Source organism: Nematostella vectensis, chromosome 14 (assembly GCF_932526225.1).
Source record: "Nematostella vectensis chromosome 14, jaNemVect1.1, whole genome shotgun sequence".
NCBI classification, from domain to species: Eukaryota; Metazoa; Cnidaria; class Anthozoa; order Actiniaria; family Edwardsiidae; genus Nematostella; species Nematostella vectensis.
Window position 1 is genome coordinate 12,254,566 of NC_064047.1, and position 19,542 is coordinate 12,274,107.

A 19,542-nucleotide genomic window follows, 5' to 3' on the forward strand; every position below is an offset into this window, starting at 1 on the left:
TTCTAAAATGCTGAATGAAATTGTGCTCATAGGGGGCACCCCCTCATAGTAACAACCTTATTATTACTATTGATCATTACTGTGATTCTCTTTCTAATCATTCATTGGGTATTATAAAATTTAAGAACATCGTTAACAACATATTCAGCCTTAAAATGTCCCAAACGCCACAACAAATCCCCTTGCCGGAACAAATCTACTGTTACAACGCCGCTGTTTTTTCTGTTTTGTTTAGCAGTTTAGTTTGTTATTATGTCATTTCTGAGCCCGCCTTGCGTGACAGAGGGCGGCGGTCTGAGTGACTGCGTGGGGGACTAGGGTCTGGATTCCTTTGCGTCTTTCCCGAAGGGTTGAGCAGACGCTTCCATTGTAAGTTGAGATTAGTCTGAGAAGATTTCGACTAGAAACAGGTATTTATATCGCGTATTTACACCCTATTTTAACTATTAACTGTTCCTTTATGTGTTATTCGGGAAATTCGAAAGGTATTTAAGGCGTTTTAGAGAGAAAATATACTTTTTTTTCCAAACCTTGTATTTCGCATATTAATTGGCAATCTATATTTGATATTTATGTGTTATCTCACCCAATGTCTTGAGCTGTCAATGTAACAAAGCTGTACATCAAAGATTGGTACAGCTAGTTTTAAAAGAAACGCTTACTCAAGATGAATCTTTTAGGCAATGATAAACCTCATAGCCAAATATAATTGATGTGTTTATCTGGTCATTTCAAACGGATAGGTCCATAGCAATAAACTGACAAATACAAAAGACCCGCGGGATCTAAAGTGCTAGTACAAAGCAACGCAGGATGCCTACATATTGTAACATTTTTTTCCAATACAAGAAGCATTTTGCGAAGTCTTTTACACTTGGAGTTTTAAAACTAATGTATTCTGATATTTGAGGCATCCCTTGTCAAACATTCCATTTATTTTTTACCCTTGGGTGCTCCCATGATTCAAATGATAGACCAAGCGTGAAGGTACAAACAGTCATTTTGCCAATGTTGAAAATTCCATAGATTTATCTTCCCATAAAATAGCTTAATCCAAGTATCTGTTATGATCTATTCTTGTTGTCATTACTAGCATTTTATTTACAAGGACAATATTGTTTTTTTGTGTTTGGGATCGGGTATTCGTACCTAGCAGGGGCCTAATAGGGTGTGAGGGTGCAGTAGGTATGATAATTAGTATGGTGATGTAGGAGGGTGGTGGAAATAGGCTTGTGAGATAGTGTAGAGTGGTTATGGTGTGTAGATTAAAGTAGTGATGAAGAGGGTTATGGTGTAAATGATGGTGATAATTTTAGTGTGATGAGAGGTGGTTGTGTAGGATTAGGTGAAATGTGATTAATGATTGTGTAATTGGAGTGTGAGAAGTGAGAGAGAGAGGTCATGGGGTTATTAAGAAACGTGGGGGTGGTTAAGATTATGGATTATAAGATAACGAGTAAAGGTTGTTTAGGAAATGGGGTATCCAAAAATAGTAAAGAGAGTTGTGAATGAGGGATTATTGTGTTGAGTGGAGGAGGTAATGTAGTAGATATGGTATTATGTGGGGATTAAAACAGTTGTGACCGGTTAATGGTGGCGAGTGTTTATGTTGCGGATATGTGAGAAGGTGATGTAGAAATTAGTGAAATCTAATAAATGAAGAGTGTAATTAATGTTGAATGGAAGGATATTGTGACATGAATATGTAGTGTAGGTTAAAATGTTTGTGATATGTAGGTGTGAAAAAATAGCATATAAGTAAAGAATTTTTTTTTATTAATTGTTGAGAGAAAATGTAGTTAGCAGTAACTGAGGTGCGTATAGTGAGGGTGGAGGTATGCATCTAATGGGGTATCTAGTTGCGGTATGATTGGCAGGTGAAATTAAACAAATAATAGAGGTAGAATGAGTGTTGCGAAAATGCTGATAACAAAATAAAAGCGCTGTTATACGATGAAAGGAAACAATGGTGAAAATGGCTAGCACTGTGTGTAGAATCGGTAAAGTGAGGGCACAGCCCTAGCCACCAACCTCATAACACACCGCACCCCCACACCCCCACCACACCACACTGCACCTCACCTCCCAGCTCTCCTCCCCACACCTACCACAGAACGTGCCCTACTACCCACACCAATGGCTACATACTACATACAACCCACAGACAACTCAACGACACCAATTATTATTCTGCCGTCTCCCATGACCACATACTCTCACAAGACATTTCCCTGTACACCCATCAATTGTTTCAAGACAACATTATCGATGAGCACACTCATGATTTCCTACTCCCCCACACACCCCTGTTCTACATATTACCCAAAATTCACAAACTCAACACCCCTGGCCGCCCAATCATCTCAGGCTGCCAATCGTCCACCGAAAAACTCTCAATCTTTCTTGACCACTACCTCAAGAAATTTGTACCCCACATCCCGTCCTACATCAAGGATACCACACACTTTCTACAAACAGTCCTCTCCCTCCCCACACCACTACCAGACACATGTTTTCTTGTCACAATTGATGTCACCTCACTCTGCTACAACATCCCACATGAGGTGTTTGGGGTTGCAAACTTCACATGAGAAATGTGAATGTCTCTGCTTTGTGGTTATTGAAATGAGTAGAAAACGAATAACTCGTTTTCTTATGCTCTAATTGTTTTGTGTGAAAATGGCAACATCCGCCAGCGAAAATAAAGAAATAAGAGAATAAGAGATATATTGTTTGTGTTTGTACTGCTGATATGAGTAGCAATGGAATAACCATTTTCTTATGCTCTTCTAGTTTTTTTCTTGAAGAAATGGCAACATCCGCCAGCAGGCGCCTCGAGGATGAGGTGACATGCTCTTTGTGTATAGAGCACTTCAACGATCCTAGAGTGCTCCCTTGCTTGCACTCATTTTGTCGGCACTGCCTGGAAGAGCTGGCAGTGCACTCTGAAGGGAAAGGAAAACTTGTGTGCCCCCTCTGTAAGTCGGAATTCCAGGTAATCTGTCATATCAAAAATACATCCATTACTTAATGAGACCTGGAACAACTTTGTGTGACAAAAGTTTTGCTTTACCGAAGAAATGGATTCAACGAAATTTCGAAAGAGAAAAGCGGAATTGAATTCTTCTCACAAGAAATGTGGCTCCATTTTTTAACACTTTATGAGTATTAAACTGTTTAAAGATAAAAAAAATTGATTTTTATATTAAAACAATGCAGATACATCCCAGCGTAGCTATGTTCTAAAGCCCTCCCTCCCCTGAAACCTATTGCAAACTCCGTTATAACTCTATTTTACTGATTATTGTTCTAGATTTCCCCAGCAGATGTTCCGAGTTTGAAGGTGAATTTCATGATCAACAGTATTCTCTCTGTTCTATTGTTGACATCTGAAGACTCAAAGAAGAAACCAGCTTGTGAATCGTGTGATAGTGGTGAGCCTGCCCAAGGGAGATGTAACGAGTGCGATCACTTTGTCTGTGAGCAGTGCATCTCGACTCATAAGAGATTTCGACCAGTGCAACACCACACTATCCTCAGTCTTGATGAGATCAAAAGCGGAAAGTTACTTGCAATGAGCAAGGCTTCCTTCTGCACCAAACATAAGGGTAAAAAGCTGAAACTGTTTTGCGAATCTTGTAAGGAAGTAATTTGCCGGTACTGCACCGTTGTTGATCATAAAAATCATGATAACCTTTTCACAAGTGATGTTATCTCTCGAGAGAAAGAAGAAATATTGGGAAGAGCAAAAAAAGTTGCATCAAAACTCACCGACATTGAACAGGCGATGGCATTGGTAGAAGAGGCTCAACAACATATCGAGGAAAATAAACGTGCGACCAGAAGGGATCTGGATGCGTTCATTGATAAGCAGATAGGTACTCTTGAGAAGATGCGATCAGATCTTAGAGGGGAGATCGAGTCAGCTTGTCAAAAGCAAGAGAAGCAGCTGACTGCCCAGAGAGAGACTCTATCCATGAGACTTGCAAGTGCTCGTAGCAGTTTGGAGTTTGCTGAGAGAATGTGCAGGGATGCAAATGATGTGGATGTCTTGTCCATCAGGAAAGAAGTGCTATCCCAGCTATCAAGTCTAGCAGAGAAACCCGTGGATCAGCCTTGTACGGAGGGTGGAGTTCGTCTAGAAGTGGATGAGAAGTATTGGGGTTCTTTGACAAAGAAGATCTCAGTTGAGCATACAGGTAAATTATCTAATACAGTTGTGTCCTGATTATAAATAACTGTAATCCTCTGCTATCAAACCTCACAAAGAAAATTAATTTCCACGTTGACTGCTTTTTTCTACCCCAGTAATTCGATGCCTTATCTCATGATAATGTAAAAAGTAATTTTTGTTCTTCCATTCATGTAGGTTTTCTAAGTATGTATACCCCGTATGTATTATTCCTATTTATTATGTTATGGGCAGCCACCGAAGGGAGCAAAGCCGCAGTTCTAATCTAAATATAATTGAGCAAGATTGAGCTCAATTCGTGAGCAAGGGGCATTTCGCGACGAGTAGAATACATAAAAGCATACCATAAATCACAAGTCTTTGTTTATAATATTTCTTGATAAAAAGCAATTCAGTTGTAGATCTTTTGCTGAATGGTAGTTCTACAAGCAAAAGGTGGTTACGGGTTAGGTTTATCCGTAATAATAATGGTGATCAAGTCCAGCGTTGGTGACATTTCGATGATTGTCCTATGTATACATTTTTTTCAGGAGGGGATTTCGATCCTTTCTGTAATTGACAGAGCTATGCCTTTTACAAAAATTCAATCTTGATGATAGAACTTTGGGCCCAGAATACTCTAGGAATCTTGAATATGAGGCAGGAGTTTGAGCGACCACACAACAACATCCAGCGACAATCTATACTAACCTTTTGGGTAACACACAGTGGAATTATTAGACAGACATTATTTGTTTGAGACATGATGAGGATAAGAAATTTTGCCTTCTTGATAAAAAGAATATTGGTTACTTATCTGGTGATGGTGTAGTTTTCGGCGAAGGGATTTTAATCCTTTCTGTAATTGACAGAGAGTGTCTTTTGACACAAATCCAATCCTGATGGTGGAACTTTGGGCCCAGAATACTCTAGGAATCTTGATTTGGGGCAGGACTTTGTACGACCACACAACAACAGCAGCAACAATTTGTACTAACCCTTTGGGTGACACACATATACACTGACTTTATTTGTTTGAGACATGATGAGGATAAGGAATTGTGCCTTCTTGATAAAAAGAGTATTGGTTACTTATCTGGTGATGGTGTAACTCCGTTTGTAGGTCTTGAGCAGTCCGCCATCTTCAGCGGCAAAGGTCCAGAGTACCTCCGAGATCTCTTGGGATTCCTGAAGCCCGTGCAGCAAAGTCCCAAGAGTCGCTGGGTCAGATGTTTCTCAGCAAAGAGAGATGGCTGGGCTGCCAGGACCTTCCACGAAAAATGCGACGGCAAAGCGCCGAACATCGTACTCGTTAGTGTTGGAGGAAGATACGTGTTTGGTGGCTACTCTGACGTAGCGTGGACAAGTGAGTACACTAATGGATACCAGAAGGGTCGTAGCAGGGTATGAGGGTCGAGATGTCCGATCATGTTTGTAAAAAGAAACCATTTAACCTATTTTTGTTCATTACCATGAACTTTTAACTTAAGACTTGCAGTACTTTTTCCTAAGCCACCTTCCACCCAATATGTATTAAGTCATATGATGAAAGGATTGGATCGACAAATATAGATATAGTTTGTTAGCAGCTACCATGGTAATACATGAGGTGAGCTCGTTAATTTTTCTGTTTGGTGCAGGAAAATGTTTTTACATAATTACAAGATTTTTCCTTGGACAACCCTTAAAGGAGGTGTTACTAAAATCGAGAAATAAAAAAGAAACTCTGAATATCTTAGCGCAATTACATTCCTACTACTTCTGTTATTTATTTCGTGTTACATCGCAATACTGTAACTCAGATTCCTCAGAAAGCAGTTTTATGTCTAAATCGCAATACTGTAACTCAGATTCTTCCGAAAGCAGTTTCGTGTCTACATCGCAATACTGTAACTCAGATTCTTCCGAAAGCAGTTTCGTGTCTACATCGCAATACTGTAACTCAGATTCTTCCGAAAGCAGTTTCGTGTCTACATCGCAATACTGTAATCCAGATTCTTCAGAAAGCAGTTTCGTGTCTACATCGCTATACTGTAACTCAGATTCTTCCCAAAGCAGTTTCGTGTCTACATCGCAATACTGTAACTCAGATTCTTCCGAAAGCAGTTTCGTGTCTACATCGCAATACTGTAACTCAGATTCTTCCGAAAGCAGTTTCGTGTCTACATCGCAATACTGTAATTCAGATTCTTCCGAAAGCAGTTTCGTGTCTACATCGCAATACTGTAATTCAGATTCTTCCGAAAGCAGTTTCGTGTCTACATCGCAATACTGTAATTCAGATTCTTCCGAAAGCAGTTTCGTGTCTACATCGCAATACTGTAATTCCGATTCTTCCGAAAGCAGTTTTATGTCTACATCGCAATACTGTAACTCAGATTTTTCCGAAAGCAGTTTTATGTCTACATCGCAATACTGTAATTAAGATTCTTCCGAAAGCAGTTTTATGTCTACATCGCAATACTGTAATTCAGATTCTTCCGAAAGCAGTTTCGTGCCTACATCGCAATACTGTAACTCAGATTCTTCCGAAAGCAGTTTCGTGTCTACATCGCAATTCTGTAATTCAGATTCTTCCAAAAGCAGTTTTATGTCTACATCGCAATACTGTAATTCAGATTCTTCCAAAAGCAGTTTCGTGTCTACATCGCAATACTGTGATTTAGATTCTTCCGAAAGCAGTTTCGTGTCTACATCGCAATACTGTAACTCAGATTCTTCCGAAAGCAGTTTTATGTCTACATCGCAATACTGTAATTCAGATTCTTCCAAAAGCAGTTTTATGTCTACATCGCAATACTGTAATTCAGATTCTTCCGAAAGCAGCTTCGTGTCTACATCGCAATACTGTAATTCAGATTCTTCCGAAAGCAGTTTCGTGTTTGCATCGCAATACTGTAATTCAGATTCTTCCAAAAGCAGTTTCGTGTCTACATCGCAATACTGTAATTCAGATTCTTCCAAAAGCAGTTTCGTGTCTGCATCGCAATACTGTAATTCAGATTCTTCCGAAAGCAGTTTCGTGTTTACATCGCAATACTGTAATTCAGATTCTTCCAAAAGCAGTTTCGTGTCTACATCGCAATACTGTAATTCAGATTCTTCCAAAAGCAGCTTCGTGTCTACATCGCACTACTGTAACTCAGATTTTTCCGAAAGCAGTTTCGTGTCTACATCGCAATACTGTAACTCAGATTCTTCCGAAAGCAGTTTCGTGTCTACATCGCAATTCTGTAATTCAGATTCTTCCGAAAGCAGTTTCGTGTCTACATCGCAATTCTGTAATTCAGATTCTTCCGAAAGCAGCTTCGTGTCTACATCGCAATACTGTAATTCAGATTCTTCCGAAAGCAGCTTCGTGTCTACATCGCAATACTGTAATTCAGATTCTTCCGAAAGCAGTTTCGTGTCTACATCGCAATACTGTAATTCAGATTCTTCCGAAAGCAGTTTCGTGTCTACATCGCAATACTGTAACTCAGATTCTTCCGAAAGCAGTTTCGTGTCTACATCGCAATACTGTAATTCAGATTCTTCCGAAAGCAGTTTCGTGTCTACATCGCAATACTGTAATTCAGATTCTTCCGAAAGCAGTTTCGTGTCTACATCGCAATACTGTAATTCAGATTCTTCCGAAAGCAGTTTCGTGTCTACATCGCAATACTGTAACTCAGATTCTTCCAAAAGCAGTTTCGTGTCTACATCGCAATACTGTAATTCAGATTCTTCCGAAAGCAGTTTCATGTCTACATCGCAATACTGTAATTCAGATTCTTCCGAAAGCAGTTTCGTGTCTACATCGCAATACTGTAATTCAGATTCTTCCGAAAGCAGTTTCATGTCTACATCGCAATACTGTAACTCAGATTCTTCCAAAAGCAGTTTCGTGTCTACATCGCAATACTGTAATTCAGATTCTTCCGAAAGCAGTTTCATTTCTACATCGCAATACTGTAACTCAGATTCTTCCAAAAGCAGTTTCGTGTCTACATCGCAATACTGTAATTCAGATTCTTCCGAAAGCAGTTTCATGTCTACATCGCAATACTGTAATTCAGATGCTTCCGAAAGCAGTTTCGTGTCTACATCGCAATAGTGTAATTCAGATTCTTCCGAAAGCAGTTTCGTGTCTACATCGCAATACTGTAATCCAGATGCTTCCGAAAGCAGTTTCGTGTCTACATCGCAATACTGTAACTCAGATTCTTCCGAAAGCAGTTTCGTGTCTACATCGCAATACTGTAATTCAGATTCTTCCGAAAGCAGTTTCGTGTCTACATCGCAATACTGTAATTCAGATTCTTCCGAAAGCAGTTTCGTGTCTACATCGCAATACTGTAATTCAGATTCTTCCAAAAGCAGCTTCGTGTCTACATCGCAATACTGTAATTCAGATTCTTCAGAAAGCAGTTTCGTGTCTACATCGCAATACTGTAATTCCGATTCTCCCGAAAGCAGTTTTATGTCGGAGTATCCAGAGAGAAGCCGGCAGAAGGAAGATCTTAGGAGCCAAGTTTATTTTTCTTTCGATAATCTTTCTAATTATCGTTTCATAATTTATCGTGTTTGGGGACAAACACAAGGTTGACAAGGGAGGTATGTTATAGGACGGTTTGTCATATTATTATGGTTATAGATTATTGTCGTCTAGTATTTCATGTTCCTATCTTGAAGTTTTATTTATCTTTCAAGGATAATTAAGATTTTGTTTACAATTGATGGTTTTCTTAGTCTAGATTTTAGCACGCCCGTGGACCCTCCGCATCGATGACCTTTTGGTGCGTCTAAATCCAGGGAGTGTACTTTTTCTTATACGTGGCGAACAGTTAAATTCTTTCTAAATTGTATGCCACCGCCCTCACCCCTTGGTTTAGACATCTCTACTTGTATCGTTATTTCAATTAGGGGAAACTGTTGTAGACACGCGCTCTTTCAGTATGCGCAGTTAAGTTTTAAACGTTGCTTAATCATTAGTGTTATTTTAGAGTTACTTTGACTTCATAGATTATTCTGTAAATACGCAGGGACGAGAGACCAACTCTGTGATTTCCCACGCCATCACGCTTTTGTCTGATTGGTTCATTTTGCCAAATTTTCTCCGTTTCCTCTTGAATTGTTTTACATTCAAGATTGTTTTACATATTTCCTTTCATGTGGGACCACTACATGGGTATCTGTCTGGTCCAAGGGTATAAATATAGCGAGCCTAATTCTGTACTTATGCTGCTGCTGTGGCCAAACATTTGGAAAGCATTGAAAAACGCCAGCCTTGCCTTCGTCTTCATCTCCGTCTTAAGGATCCCGGCTTGTGCCCCTAACATTAATTCATACAATGGGAAATAATTTTGATTATTTTTGCTTTTTATCTTATGTTAATTAATAGAGATTATTTTTTACCGTTGTTTTGACTAAAAATATCACTCTAAGCTCCATTGAAGGGTTGTGGGTAAGCGATCAATTGTATCTTTTTCCCATCGGCAATTCAATCACCATCCTTAGATGTATTTTACAGTAAAATAGCTTGACATTCCTATTCTTTCATCAGAGGAGATACTAGGTATTATATAAAATGTGGTAGGACTGTATTTCTATTTCTTTTGGTCAACTTTTTGCGAACACGGCATCTAATAAATCTCCATGAAATCTCTAATAAGCCCCTGGGGTCTTGACAAAATCTGCTCGATTAGAAGGAGGGGCTTGTTTCAAAACCTTTTTTTCATGTTCTGACACTAGGTATTTCGGCCCCTATAAAAGGTGTTATAAATTAGTGCTTATTACTCGTACAAATATAGATAAATCTAGCAACAGTCAATTGTTCCTTTTGGAAAGATGTTTCTTCGGGGTTAGGGGTGAGGACTCAATTTCATTGAATTTTAATAATACGAGTTCGCACGGTTTTTGCTTTTTTTATTCTAGTTTTTATTATAAAAATAACGCATTTTGTTTTATGTTCTTCAAAGTGAGTGGCCGAGGATACCAGTCCTCCACCAAGTCATTCTTGTTCACGCTGTGTAACAAGAATGGCTACCGCCCTGAAAAGTTGTCATTGAGGCGCACGCCAGATAGAAACGCCATTTGTGACTACACAAGATGCGGTCCGGTGTTTGGTGGTGATCATGACCTGTTTATCGCTGACAACGCGGGGGGTAATGAAGGGTCCCATACGTTTTCACGCACGTATGCTCGTCCCCAGGGCGCCCCATCTGATGGCGAGTGTGACGTCTTTGCTGGCACCTGGACATTCACACCCGACGAAATGGAGGTGTTTCACGAGGTGGTGGACTGAATACAGCTTTGAATGCCTGTAAAGTGACAATAGACATAAAGACGTGTAAATATTTGTTAGTTGGTACTGTGTCATGAAATTAATCTATTTTTGAATAACGCTTCACCATCTTGTGATGTGACCCGCGGTGCATCTTGGGTAGCATGTAAATCACAAAATATCACATGCTGTGAAAACCCGCTAGCAAGGGTTACGGCACACGTTACTTTAGTCCAACCTTATTTAAAAACGTGTACATCTCGAGTATATATACCCGAATATTATAACACAAATGCAAATTGTTAATTTTAATAATTATTCCTATAAGCTGTTAGAAACAATATGTCGTTTGGTCTAGATAACCACGTACAAGTTGTGTGTGTGTTTTTTACTTCTTTTTTAAAAATTAAGAACGATGCCTAACACGTGTGTCTTTGCGTAGAGGGAAGGGGAAGGGACTCCGATATTAGCAAGGTACAAGGTGAGGAAAAGCAATCAGAATTTATTAGATAACTCCTGGGGCTAAATAAATATCGAAGCTCAAATGCGTGCCTGGGGGAGGCTGGTTGACTCCCTTTGCGAACTCAAGCAAAATGCAGAGCATTGAAATATTGGGGGTTCTAAGAAATTTAGACCGTACCGGAAAAAAAGAATTTTAAAAACACAAAATTAAATATATTTAAGGTATGGTAAACCACACCCGACGCAGAAATACAAAAAAATCTTAAGACAGAGTCTGACATATATAGAACAACAAGTTAAATGAAATTAATAACTATGAATAGAAAGACCCTCGACATAAAACCAAATTGAGAACATTAAGGAAAGTTAAAATCACAGAATTGCGTTCACAAAGTTTATGCCCAGTGCACACCATTGACATATCGACATTACGACATGGGCGCGCGCACTCTTATCTTCGACATAACGACATAAGATTAAAAAAACATGTTTTTTCTTTTATGTCCTGATGTCCATGTTGTTATGACGGGCTAAACATAGTGCTCGCGCCCATGTCGTTATGTTGCTAGTGTGCATTATTAAGCAACCACAAACTAGCTATGAAAACAGGACGACACAAAACCCCTGAACGAAAAACGTGCCCAATATGCTTGGTCAAAGTCGAGGACGAGGAACAACACTGATAAAATGCCCGGCATATAATGAATTAAAGGAACGAATAAATGTATGGGTTTTTTTAATTCGCAACAAAACAGATTTGAAAGCGATTGCTCAGTTTGAACCAGGAGAGCGCGACAAAAGAAATAGCTCAATTTTTTTGGGAAGCAACAAAAATGAGGGTAAGTGCGTTATAATTAGATCTATAATGACATCGCTACAAAGTAACATGATGCAAAACATCAGGGATAGGAGAACGACTTGAATACCTGCTGTCTTTTTTAATATGAATGTATTCGGCAAAACCCGTGAATCAAAGATCAAAAGGTGCCAAAAAAATTATTGAATTGGATCAGCATGACGGGGGGGGGGGGGGGGGGGGGGGGGGGGGGGGGGGGGAGGGGGTCTGTTCGCTTCTATCGTGTTCGATATGTGACTGCTTTAAAGAGTAGCAATATTTGTAAACTTGCAATGCAACGGTGTTTTCGCGTTTTCTGTAAGCGTATATAAATTCGTGGATGAATAAAGTTGCATATCTGTACCCTGTTGTTGTGGTGGAGTGGCCTCTCTATAAAATTATACCACTTGTGAGGGTGGTTGTTGTGGTGGAGTGGCCTCTCTATAAAATTATACCACTTGTGAGGGTGGTTGTTGTGGTGGATTGGCCTCTCTATAAAATTATACCACTTGTGAGGGTGGTTGTTGTGGTGGAGTGGCCTCTCTATAAAATTATACCACTTGTGAGGGTGGTTGTTGTGGTGGAGTGGCCTCTCTATAAAATTATACCACTTGTGAGGGTGGTTGTTGTGGTGGAGTAGCCTCTCTATAAAATTATACCACTTGTGAGGGTGGTTGTTGTGGTGGAGTAGCCTCTCTGTAAAATTATACCACTTGTGAGGGTGGTTGTTGTGGTGGAGTAGCCTCTCTATAAAATTATACCACTTGTGAGGGTGGTTGTTGTGGTGGAGTGGCCTCTCTATAAAATTATACCACTTGTGAGGGTGGTTGTTGTGGTGGAGTGGCCTCTCTATAAAATTATACCACTTGTGAGGGTGGTTGTTGTGGTGGAGTAGCCTCTCTGTAAAATTATACCACTTGTGAGGGTGGTTGTTGTGGTGGAGTAGCCTCTCTATAAAATTATACCACTTGTGAGGGTGGTTGTTGTGGTGGAGTGGCCTCTCTATAAAATTATACCACTTGTGAGGGTGGTTGTTGTGGTGGAGTAGCCTCTCTGTAAAATTATACCACTTGTGAGGGTGGTTGTTGTGGTGGAGTAGCCTCTCTATAAAATTATACCACTTGTGAGGGTGGTTGTTGTGGTGGAGTGGCCTCTCTATAAAATTATACCACTTGTGAGGGTGGTTGTTGTGGTGGAGTGGCCTCTCTATAAAATTATACCACTTGTGAGGGTGGTTGTTGTGGTGGAGTGGCCTCTCTATAAAATTATACCACTTGTGAGGGTGGTTGTTGTGGTGGAGTGGCCTCTCTATAAAATTATACCACTTGTGAGGGTGGTTGTTGTGGTGGAGTAGCCTCTCTATAAAATTATACCACTTGTGAGGGTGGTTGTTGTGGTGGAGTGGCCTCTCTATAAAATTATACCACTTGTGAGGGTGGTTGTTGTGGTGGAGTAGCCTCTCTGTAAAATTATACCACTTGTGAGGGTTGTTGTTGTGGTGGAGTAGCCTCTCTATAAAATTATACCACTTGTGAGGGTGGTTGTTGTGGTGGAGTGGCCTCTCTATAAAATTATACCACTTGTGAGGGTGGTTGTTGTGGTGGAGTGGCCTCTCTATAAAATTATACCACTTGTGAGGGTGGTTGTTGTGGTGGAGTAGCCTCTCTGTATAATTATACCACTTGTGAGGGTGGTTGTTGTGGTGGAGTAGCCTCTCTATAAAATTATACCACTTGTGAGGGTGGTTGTTGTGGTGGAGTGGCCTCTCTATAAAATTATACCACTTGTGAGGGTGGTTGTTGTGGTGGAGTAGCCTCTCTGTAAAATTATACCACTTGTGAGGGTGGTTGTTGTGGTGGAGTAGCCTCTCTATAAAATTATACCACTTGTGAGGGTGGTTGTTGTGGTGGAGTGGCCTCTCTATAAAATTATACCACTTGTGAGGGTGGTTGTTGTGGTGGAGTGGCCTCTCTATAAAATTATACCACTTGTGAGGGTGGTTGTTGTGGTGGAGTGGCCTCTCTATAAAATTATACCACTTGTGAGGGTGGTTGTTGTGGTGGAGTGGCCTCTCTATAAAATTATACCACTTGTGAGGGTGGTTGTTGTGGTGGAGTGGCCTCTCTATAAAATTATACCACTTGTGAGGGTGGTTGTTGTGGTGGAGTGGCCTCTCTATAAAATTATACCACTTGTGAGGGTGGTTGTTGTGGTGGAGTAGCCTCTCTATAAAATTATACCACTTGTAAGGGTGGTTGTTGTGGTGGAGTAGCCTCTCTATAAAATTATACCACTTGTGAGGGTGGTTGTTGTGGTGGAGTGGCCTCTCTATAAAATTATACCACTTGTGAGGGTGGTTGTTGTGGTGGAGTAGCCTCTCTATAAAATTATACCACTTGTGAGGGTGGTTGTTGTGGTGGAGTGGCCTCTCTATAAAATTATACCACTTGTGAGGCTGGTTGTTGTGGTGGAGTAGCCTCTCTATAAAATTATACCACTTGTGAGGGTGGTTGTTGTGGTGGAGTAGCCTCTCTATAAAATTATACCACTTGTGAGGGTGGTTGTTGTGGTGGAGTGGCCTCTCTATAAAATTATACCACTTGTGAGGGTGGTTGTTGTGGTGGAGTGGCCTCTCTATAAAATTATACCACTTGTGAGGGTGGTTGTTGTGGTGGAGTGGCCTCTCTATAAAATTATACCACTTGTGAGGCTGGTTGTTGTGGTGGAGTGGCCTCTCTATAAAATTATACCACTTGTGAGGGTGGTTGTTGTGGTGGAGTGGCCTCTCTATAAAATTATACCACTTGTGAGGGTGGTTGTTGTGGTGGAGTGGCCTCTCTATAAAATTATACCACTTGTGAGGGTGGATGTTGTGGTGGAGTGGCCTCTCTATAAAATTATACCACTTGTGAGGGTGGTTGTTGTGGTGGAGTGGCCTCTCTATAAAATTATACCACTTGTGAGGGTGGTTGTTGTGGTGGAGTGGCCTCTCTATAAAATTATACCACTTGTGAGGGTGGTTGTTGTGGTGGAGTGGCCTCTCTATAAAATTATACCACTTGTGAGGGTGGTTGTTGTGGTGGAGTGGCCTCTATAAAATTATACCACTTGTGAGGCTGGTTGTTGTGGTGGAGTGGCCTCTCTATAAAATTATACCACTTGTGAGGCTGGTTAAGCGGCAATGCCACCAGCTTACTTCCGGTAGATTACGTAACTATCTCCAATCATTTGTAATGGTACGCGAAAAATATTACAAAATTGTAAAAGCAGTGTGCCTATTAGAAGTTTCTTTGAGGAGGTGACTGATAATTTAGAGCGGATGGTCTGTTAAATAGCGCGGATTCTAATAGATTCTTTCGTCTTTTGCCGGTTGAGGTTTCCGTCTGCCAACAGTGAGCTGGTGGCAATGCTGCTTTAACTAGACGACTATTCCATGGGTATAGAATTATCGGCTATCGCTTTTTTGGGGCAGTGAAATTTTCCAATGTTGCTTTAACTAGACGACTATTCCAGGGGTATAGAATTATCGGCTATCGCTTTTTTGGGGCAGAGAAATTTTCCAATGCTGCTTTAACTAGACGACTATTCCAGGGGTATAGAATTATCGGCTATCGCTTTTTTGGGGCAGTGAAATTTTCCAATGTTGCTTTAACTAGACGACTATTCCAGGGGTATAGAATTATCGGCTATCGCTTTTTTTGGGCAGTGAAATTTTCCAATGCTGCTTTAACTAGACGAGTATTCCAGGGGTATAGAATTATCGCTTATCGCTTTTTGGGGCAGTGAAATTTTACGATGCTGCTTTAACTAGACAAGTATTCCAGGGGTATAGAATTATCGGTTATGGCTTTTTGGGGCAGTGAAATTTTCCAATGCTGCTTTTAACTAGACGACTATTCCAGGGGTATAGAATTATCGGTTATCGCTTTTTGGGGCATTGAAATTTTCCAATGCTGCTTTAAGTAGACGAGTATTCCAGAGGTATAGAATTATCGGTTATCGATTTTTGGGGCAGTGAAATTTTTTGATGCTGCTTTAACTAGACGAGTATTCCAGGGGTATAGGATTATCGTCTATCGTTTTTTGGGGGCAGTGAAATTTTCCAATGCTGCTTTAACTAGACGAGTATTCCAGGGGTATAGAATTATCGGCTATCGCTTTTTGGGGCAGTGAAATTTTCCAATGCTGCTTTAACTAGACGAGTATTCCAGGGGTATATAATTATCGGTTATCGCTTTTTGGGGCATTGAAATTTTCCATTTCTGCTTTTAACTAGGCTAGTATTCCAGGGGTATAGAATTATCGGCTATCGCTTTTTGGGGCAGTGAAATTTTCCAATGCTGCTTTAACTAGACGACTATTCCAGGGGTATAGATTTATCGGCTATCGCTTTTTGGGGCAGTGAAATTTTCCATTGCTGCTTTAACTAGACGAGTATTCCAGGGATATATAATTATCGGTTATCGCTTTTTGGGGCAGTGAAATTTTCCAATGCTGCTTTAACTAGACGAGTATTCCAGGGGTATAGAATTATCGGCTATCGCTTTTTGGGGCAGTGAAATTTTCCAATGCTTCTTTAACTAGACGACTATTCCAGGGGTTTAGAATTATCGGTTATGGCTTTTTGGGGCAGTGAAATTTTCCAATGCTGTTTCAACTAGACGACTATTCCAGGGGTATAGAATTATCGGTTATCGCTTTTTGAGGCATTGAAATTTTCGAATGCTGCTTTAACTAGACGAGTATTCCAGGGGTATAGAATTATCGGCTCTCGCCTTTTTGGGTCAGTGAAATTTTCCAATGCTGCTTTAACTAGACGAGTATTCCAGGGGTATAGAATTATCGGCTATCGCTTTTTTGGGCAGTGAAATTTTCCAATGCTGCTTTAACTAGACGACTATTCCAGGGGTATAGATTTATCGGCTATCGCTTTTTGGGGCAGTGAAATTTTCCAATGCTGCTTTACCTAGACGACTATTCCAGGGGTATAGAATTATCGGCTATCGCTTTTTGGGGCAGTGAAATTTCCCAATGCTGCTTTAACTAGACAAGTATTCCAGGGGTATGGAATTATCGGATATCGCTTTTTGGGGCAGTGAAATTTTCCAATGCTGCTTTAACTAGACGAGTATTCCAGTGGAATAGAATTATCGGTTATCGCTTTTTGGAGCAGTGAAATTTTCCAATGCTGCTTTAACTAGACGAGTATTCCAGGGGTACAGAATTATCGGCTATCGCTTTTTGGGGCAGTGAAATTTTCCTGGAGCTCTGCCATCCCATGCACCCTCTGTTGTGGTATTACTTCATGCGCGAATGTTTATTCGGCTGAAATCTTTACCGTTTTTTTTTTTGTCAGAATGGCTTTGTTTTCTGAAAATTTTGCTCTTGCTTTTCCTATTGTTGTTGGTATTTGTCAACCCCCCCCCCCCCCCCCACTATAAATATAAAAAAGTCTATCCCTTAACATAATATAATCACACATTTGCATTTTTCTAGAATAACCCGGTCATGCCTATCGTAAATAGGGACATTCTCTATAAATCACGACAAGTGTCCCAGTTTTGTAAATGATACTAATACTCAGACAATTTAATTCACTGTTTATCGAACCTGGCTAATATTTCTCCTACCTCATATCTTTAAACCCTAAGCATTTAAATACATCTTCCAGTGACTTTAAACATTAAACAATACAACACACGCACATGAATATTGGCCCTTCTTATCGCGCTGTTTTTGACACGAATGACTTACCCTTAAAAGGTGCTCCATTTTTCTCGACTTGTCATCCGTGCTAAGAAATGTAAAACTTGATCCAATTCGGTGGACATCCGCGATAGATAGATATTTTAAAATTGAAATATCTTAAAAATGGCTTTGACCAACCATAATATGCTATCACATTGTATTAAAAATATAATTGTTTCCTTTGTTGATGACATTTATTATTTTATTCACATAAGTGCAAAGTAAACAACAATATCTATTTATGCTATTATATGTAACACCCGCCCCTACATACTCTGCCAAAAAAATAATTGGCGTCCCGACAATATCAGTTACAATATCATTAACAATACTTATAACATGGTAACTATCGCGAACAGAGGAGCTAATTTCCTCAGCTATGCATAATACAGCTTGATAAAGAGTGGTCAGTTCTTACAAAAGCTCAGCACACCGTCTTTGATAAACTTGATAAAGTTAATATCGCGACTTTAAAAAGACAATACGTCTCTGGAAAAAAAATGTTCTGAACTAACAAACATAAAGTTCTTGCTGGCTGTTCCGTAACCTATTTCACCCTCCTATTCGCCTTGGGTTTCTTTCGTTTGTTGCTTACGCCACCCTCAACATTAATGCTTGTAACACTTGAGAAATAATGATAACAACTGTTATTTCCTTGCAATCTCTTCCGTTACTTTCAACCGTTGCTTTCATCCGTTACTTTTATCTTGCAAAAGAACTTCAGGAAGTGTTGCTCCCAGTTTTATTTGACGAGTTAGTATACAAATGGTGCACTGTGGTAGTAGTGCGTTACTCCCCTGAGGGTCTGTAACGCAAAGACCCCTCCATCACCGTTACCAAACCCACCCGCACGCGTACTTGGTACGGCAGACGACTGCGCGTTGATTCCGCCTTTCCCGTACGGGCAACTTCCTGAATTATATTCAGCATGACCGTACTGCTGTGGTTCAGTACGAGTATAATCAGGTTGTAATGTGCAGACTCCTGTTCCAACAAGTTAATACTTTGGCTGTCCAACCTCATCGTACGTCAACCTAACCGGAGGATTTTGCTTCCGCTGTGGTCTCTCGGTTCTATTTCCCTTACTTTAACTCCGACTGTCCTCCTCCTCCTCTTTACTTTATACGATCTTGTCAGGCTTCAAGTCAAAGAGCAGATCAATGGGTATCCGTGGTGTTCTGCCAAAAAACAAAAAGTATGGACTATACCCAGTGGCCTCGTGTCTCGTGCAGTTATAGGCGTGGATCATCTTGTTCAGGGATTCGTCCCAATTCCTTGATTCTGGGAGTATCTTCAGCATCTACAGGAGGGTCCTGTTCATCCTTTCCACCTTGCCATTGCCCATCTGGTGAAAAGGTGTCGTACAGGATTTGGAAACTCCACTGATCTTGTGTAGTTGGTGAAACAAGTTGTTTTTGAATTCCCTGCCCTCGTGATGAATTCTGGATGGAAACCCGAACCGAGGTATTAAATCATCATAGATCTTCTTCGCCACCGTCGGGGCCGACTTGTTTCTTGTTGGGTAGGCCTGTCAGAATCTTGTTAAGTGGTCCACGAAAAGCAAGATGTACACATTTCCACGGGAACTTTTCTCTAGATGGAGGAAATCAATGGCAATAATCTCCAAGGGTGCAGCTCTTCATAAACTAGTGGTTTGAATTTTGATGGGAGGACCAACTGTCTTCTTGTCTTTGTTTCTCGCCAAAGTGTTCCGTCGCCATGGATATTGAGCCTACTCAGCTCCCTTAAGAGTACGTACTTCGCTGTCCCAATACTTCCGGTCCTTAGGGGATGGATGCAGTCCTTTCAGCTTGTACTCCATGACTTTCTCGATAACCGGGTCCTCTTGCTGGTGTTTTAGTATCTCATTTGGCGTCATTTTTTGGAATCGTAGTTGCGTCGTAATTGGTTCCGCGCTTACTTCGCCATACCTTGAGGTGACTGTGTTGACCCACGGACTATTGTTTTCTCTGTCTTCACCCATAGGCTGCATCGCTGCCATCACACTCGCTCTGTCCATTTCTTCAGTGCAACAGGTCATCTTCCGGCTCTAGTGGTAGT

At 40.5% G+C, this 19,542-nt stretch overlaps 1 protein-coding gene across 3 annotated transcripts; it reads left to right on the forward strand.

The window, feature by feature from the left end:
* Nucleotides 1-315: 315 nt before the first annotated feature.
* Nucleotides 316-10,859, forward strand: LOC125559929 (tripartite motif-containing protein 45-like). Of its 3 annotated transcripts, none has more exons than XM_048722243.1 (5): nucleotides 316-410; nucleotides 2,794-2,995; nucleotides 3,314-4,199; nucleotides 5,295-5,537; nucleotides 10,132-10,859. In XM_048722243.1, exons 2-5 carry the CDS (start codon nucleotides 2,810-2,812, stop codon nucleotides 10,455-10,457), a joined length of 1,641 nt encoding a protein of 546 aa, XP_048578200.1. In that variant the 5' UTR covers nucleotides 316-410; nucleotides 2,794-2,809; the 3' UTR covers nucleotides 10,458-10,859. The 3 variants fall into 3 exon arrangements, with proteins under 3 accessions (XP_048578200.1, XP_048578201.1, XP_048578202.1); XM_048722244.1 differs by having other exon boundaries at nucleotides 338-410; nucleotides 2,808-2,995; XM_048722245.1 differs by lacking the exon at nucleotides 316-410 and having other exon boundaries at nucleotides 2,836-2,978.
* Nucleotides 10,860-19,542: the final 8,683 nt, after the last annotated feature.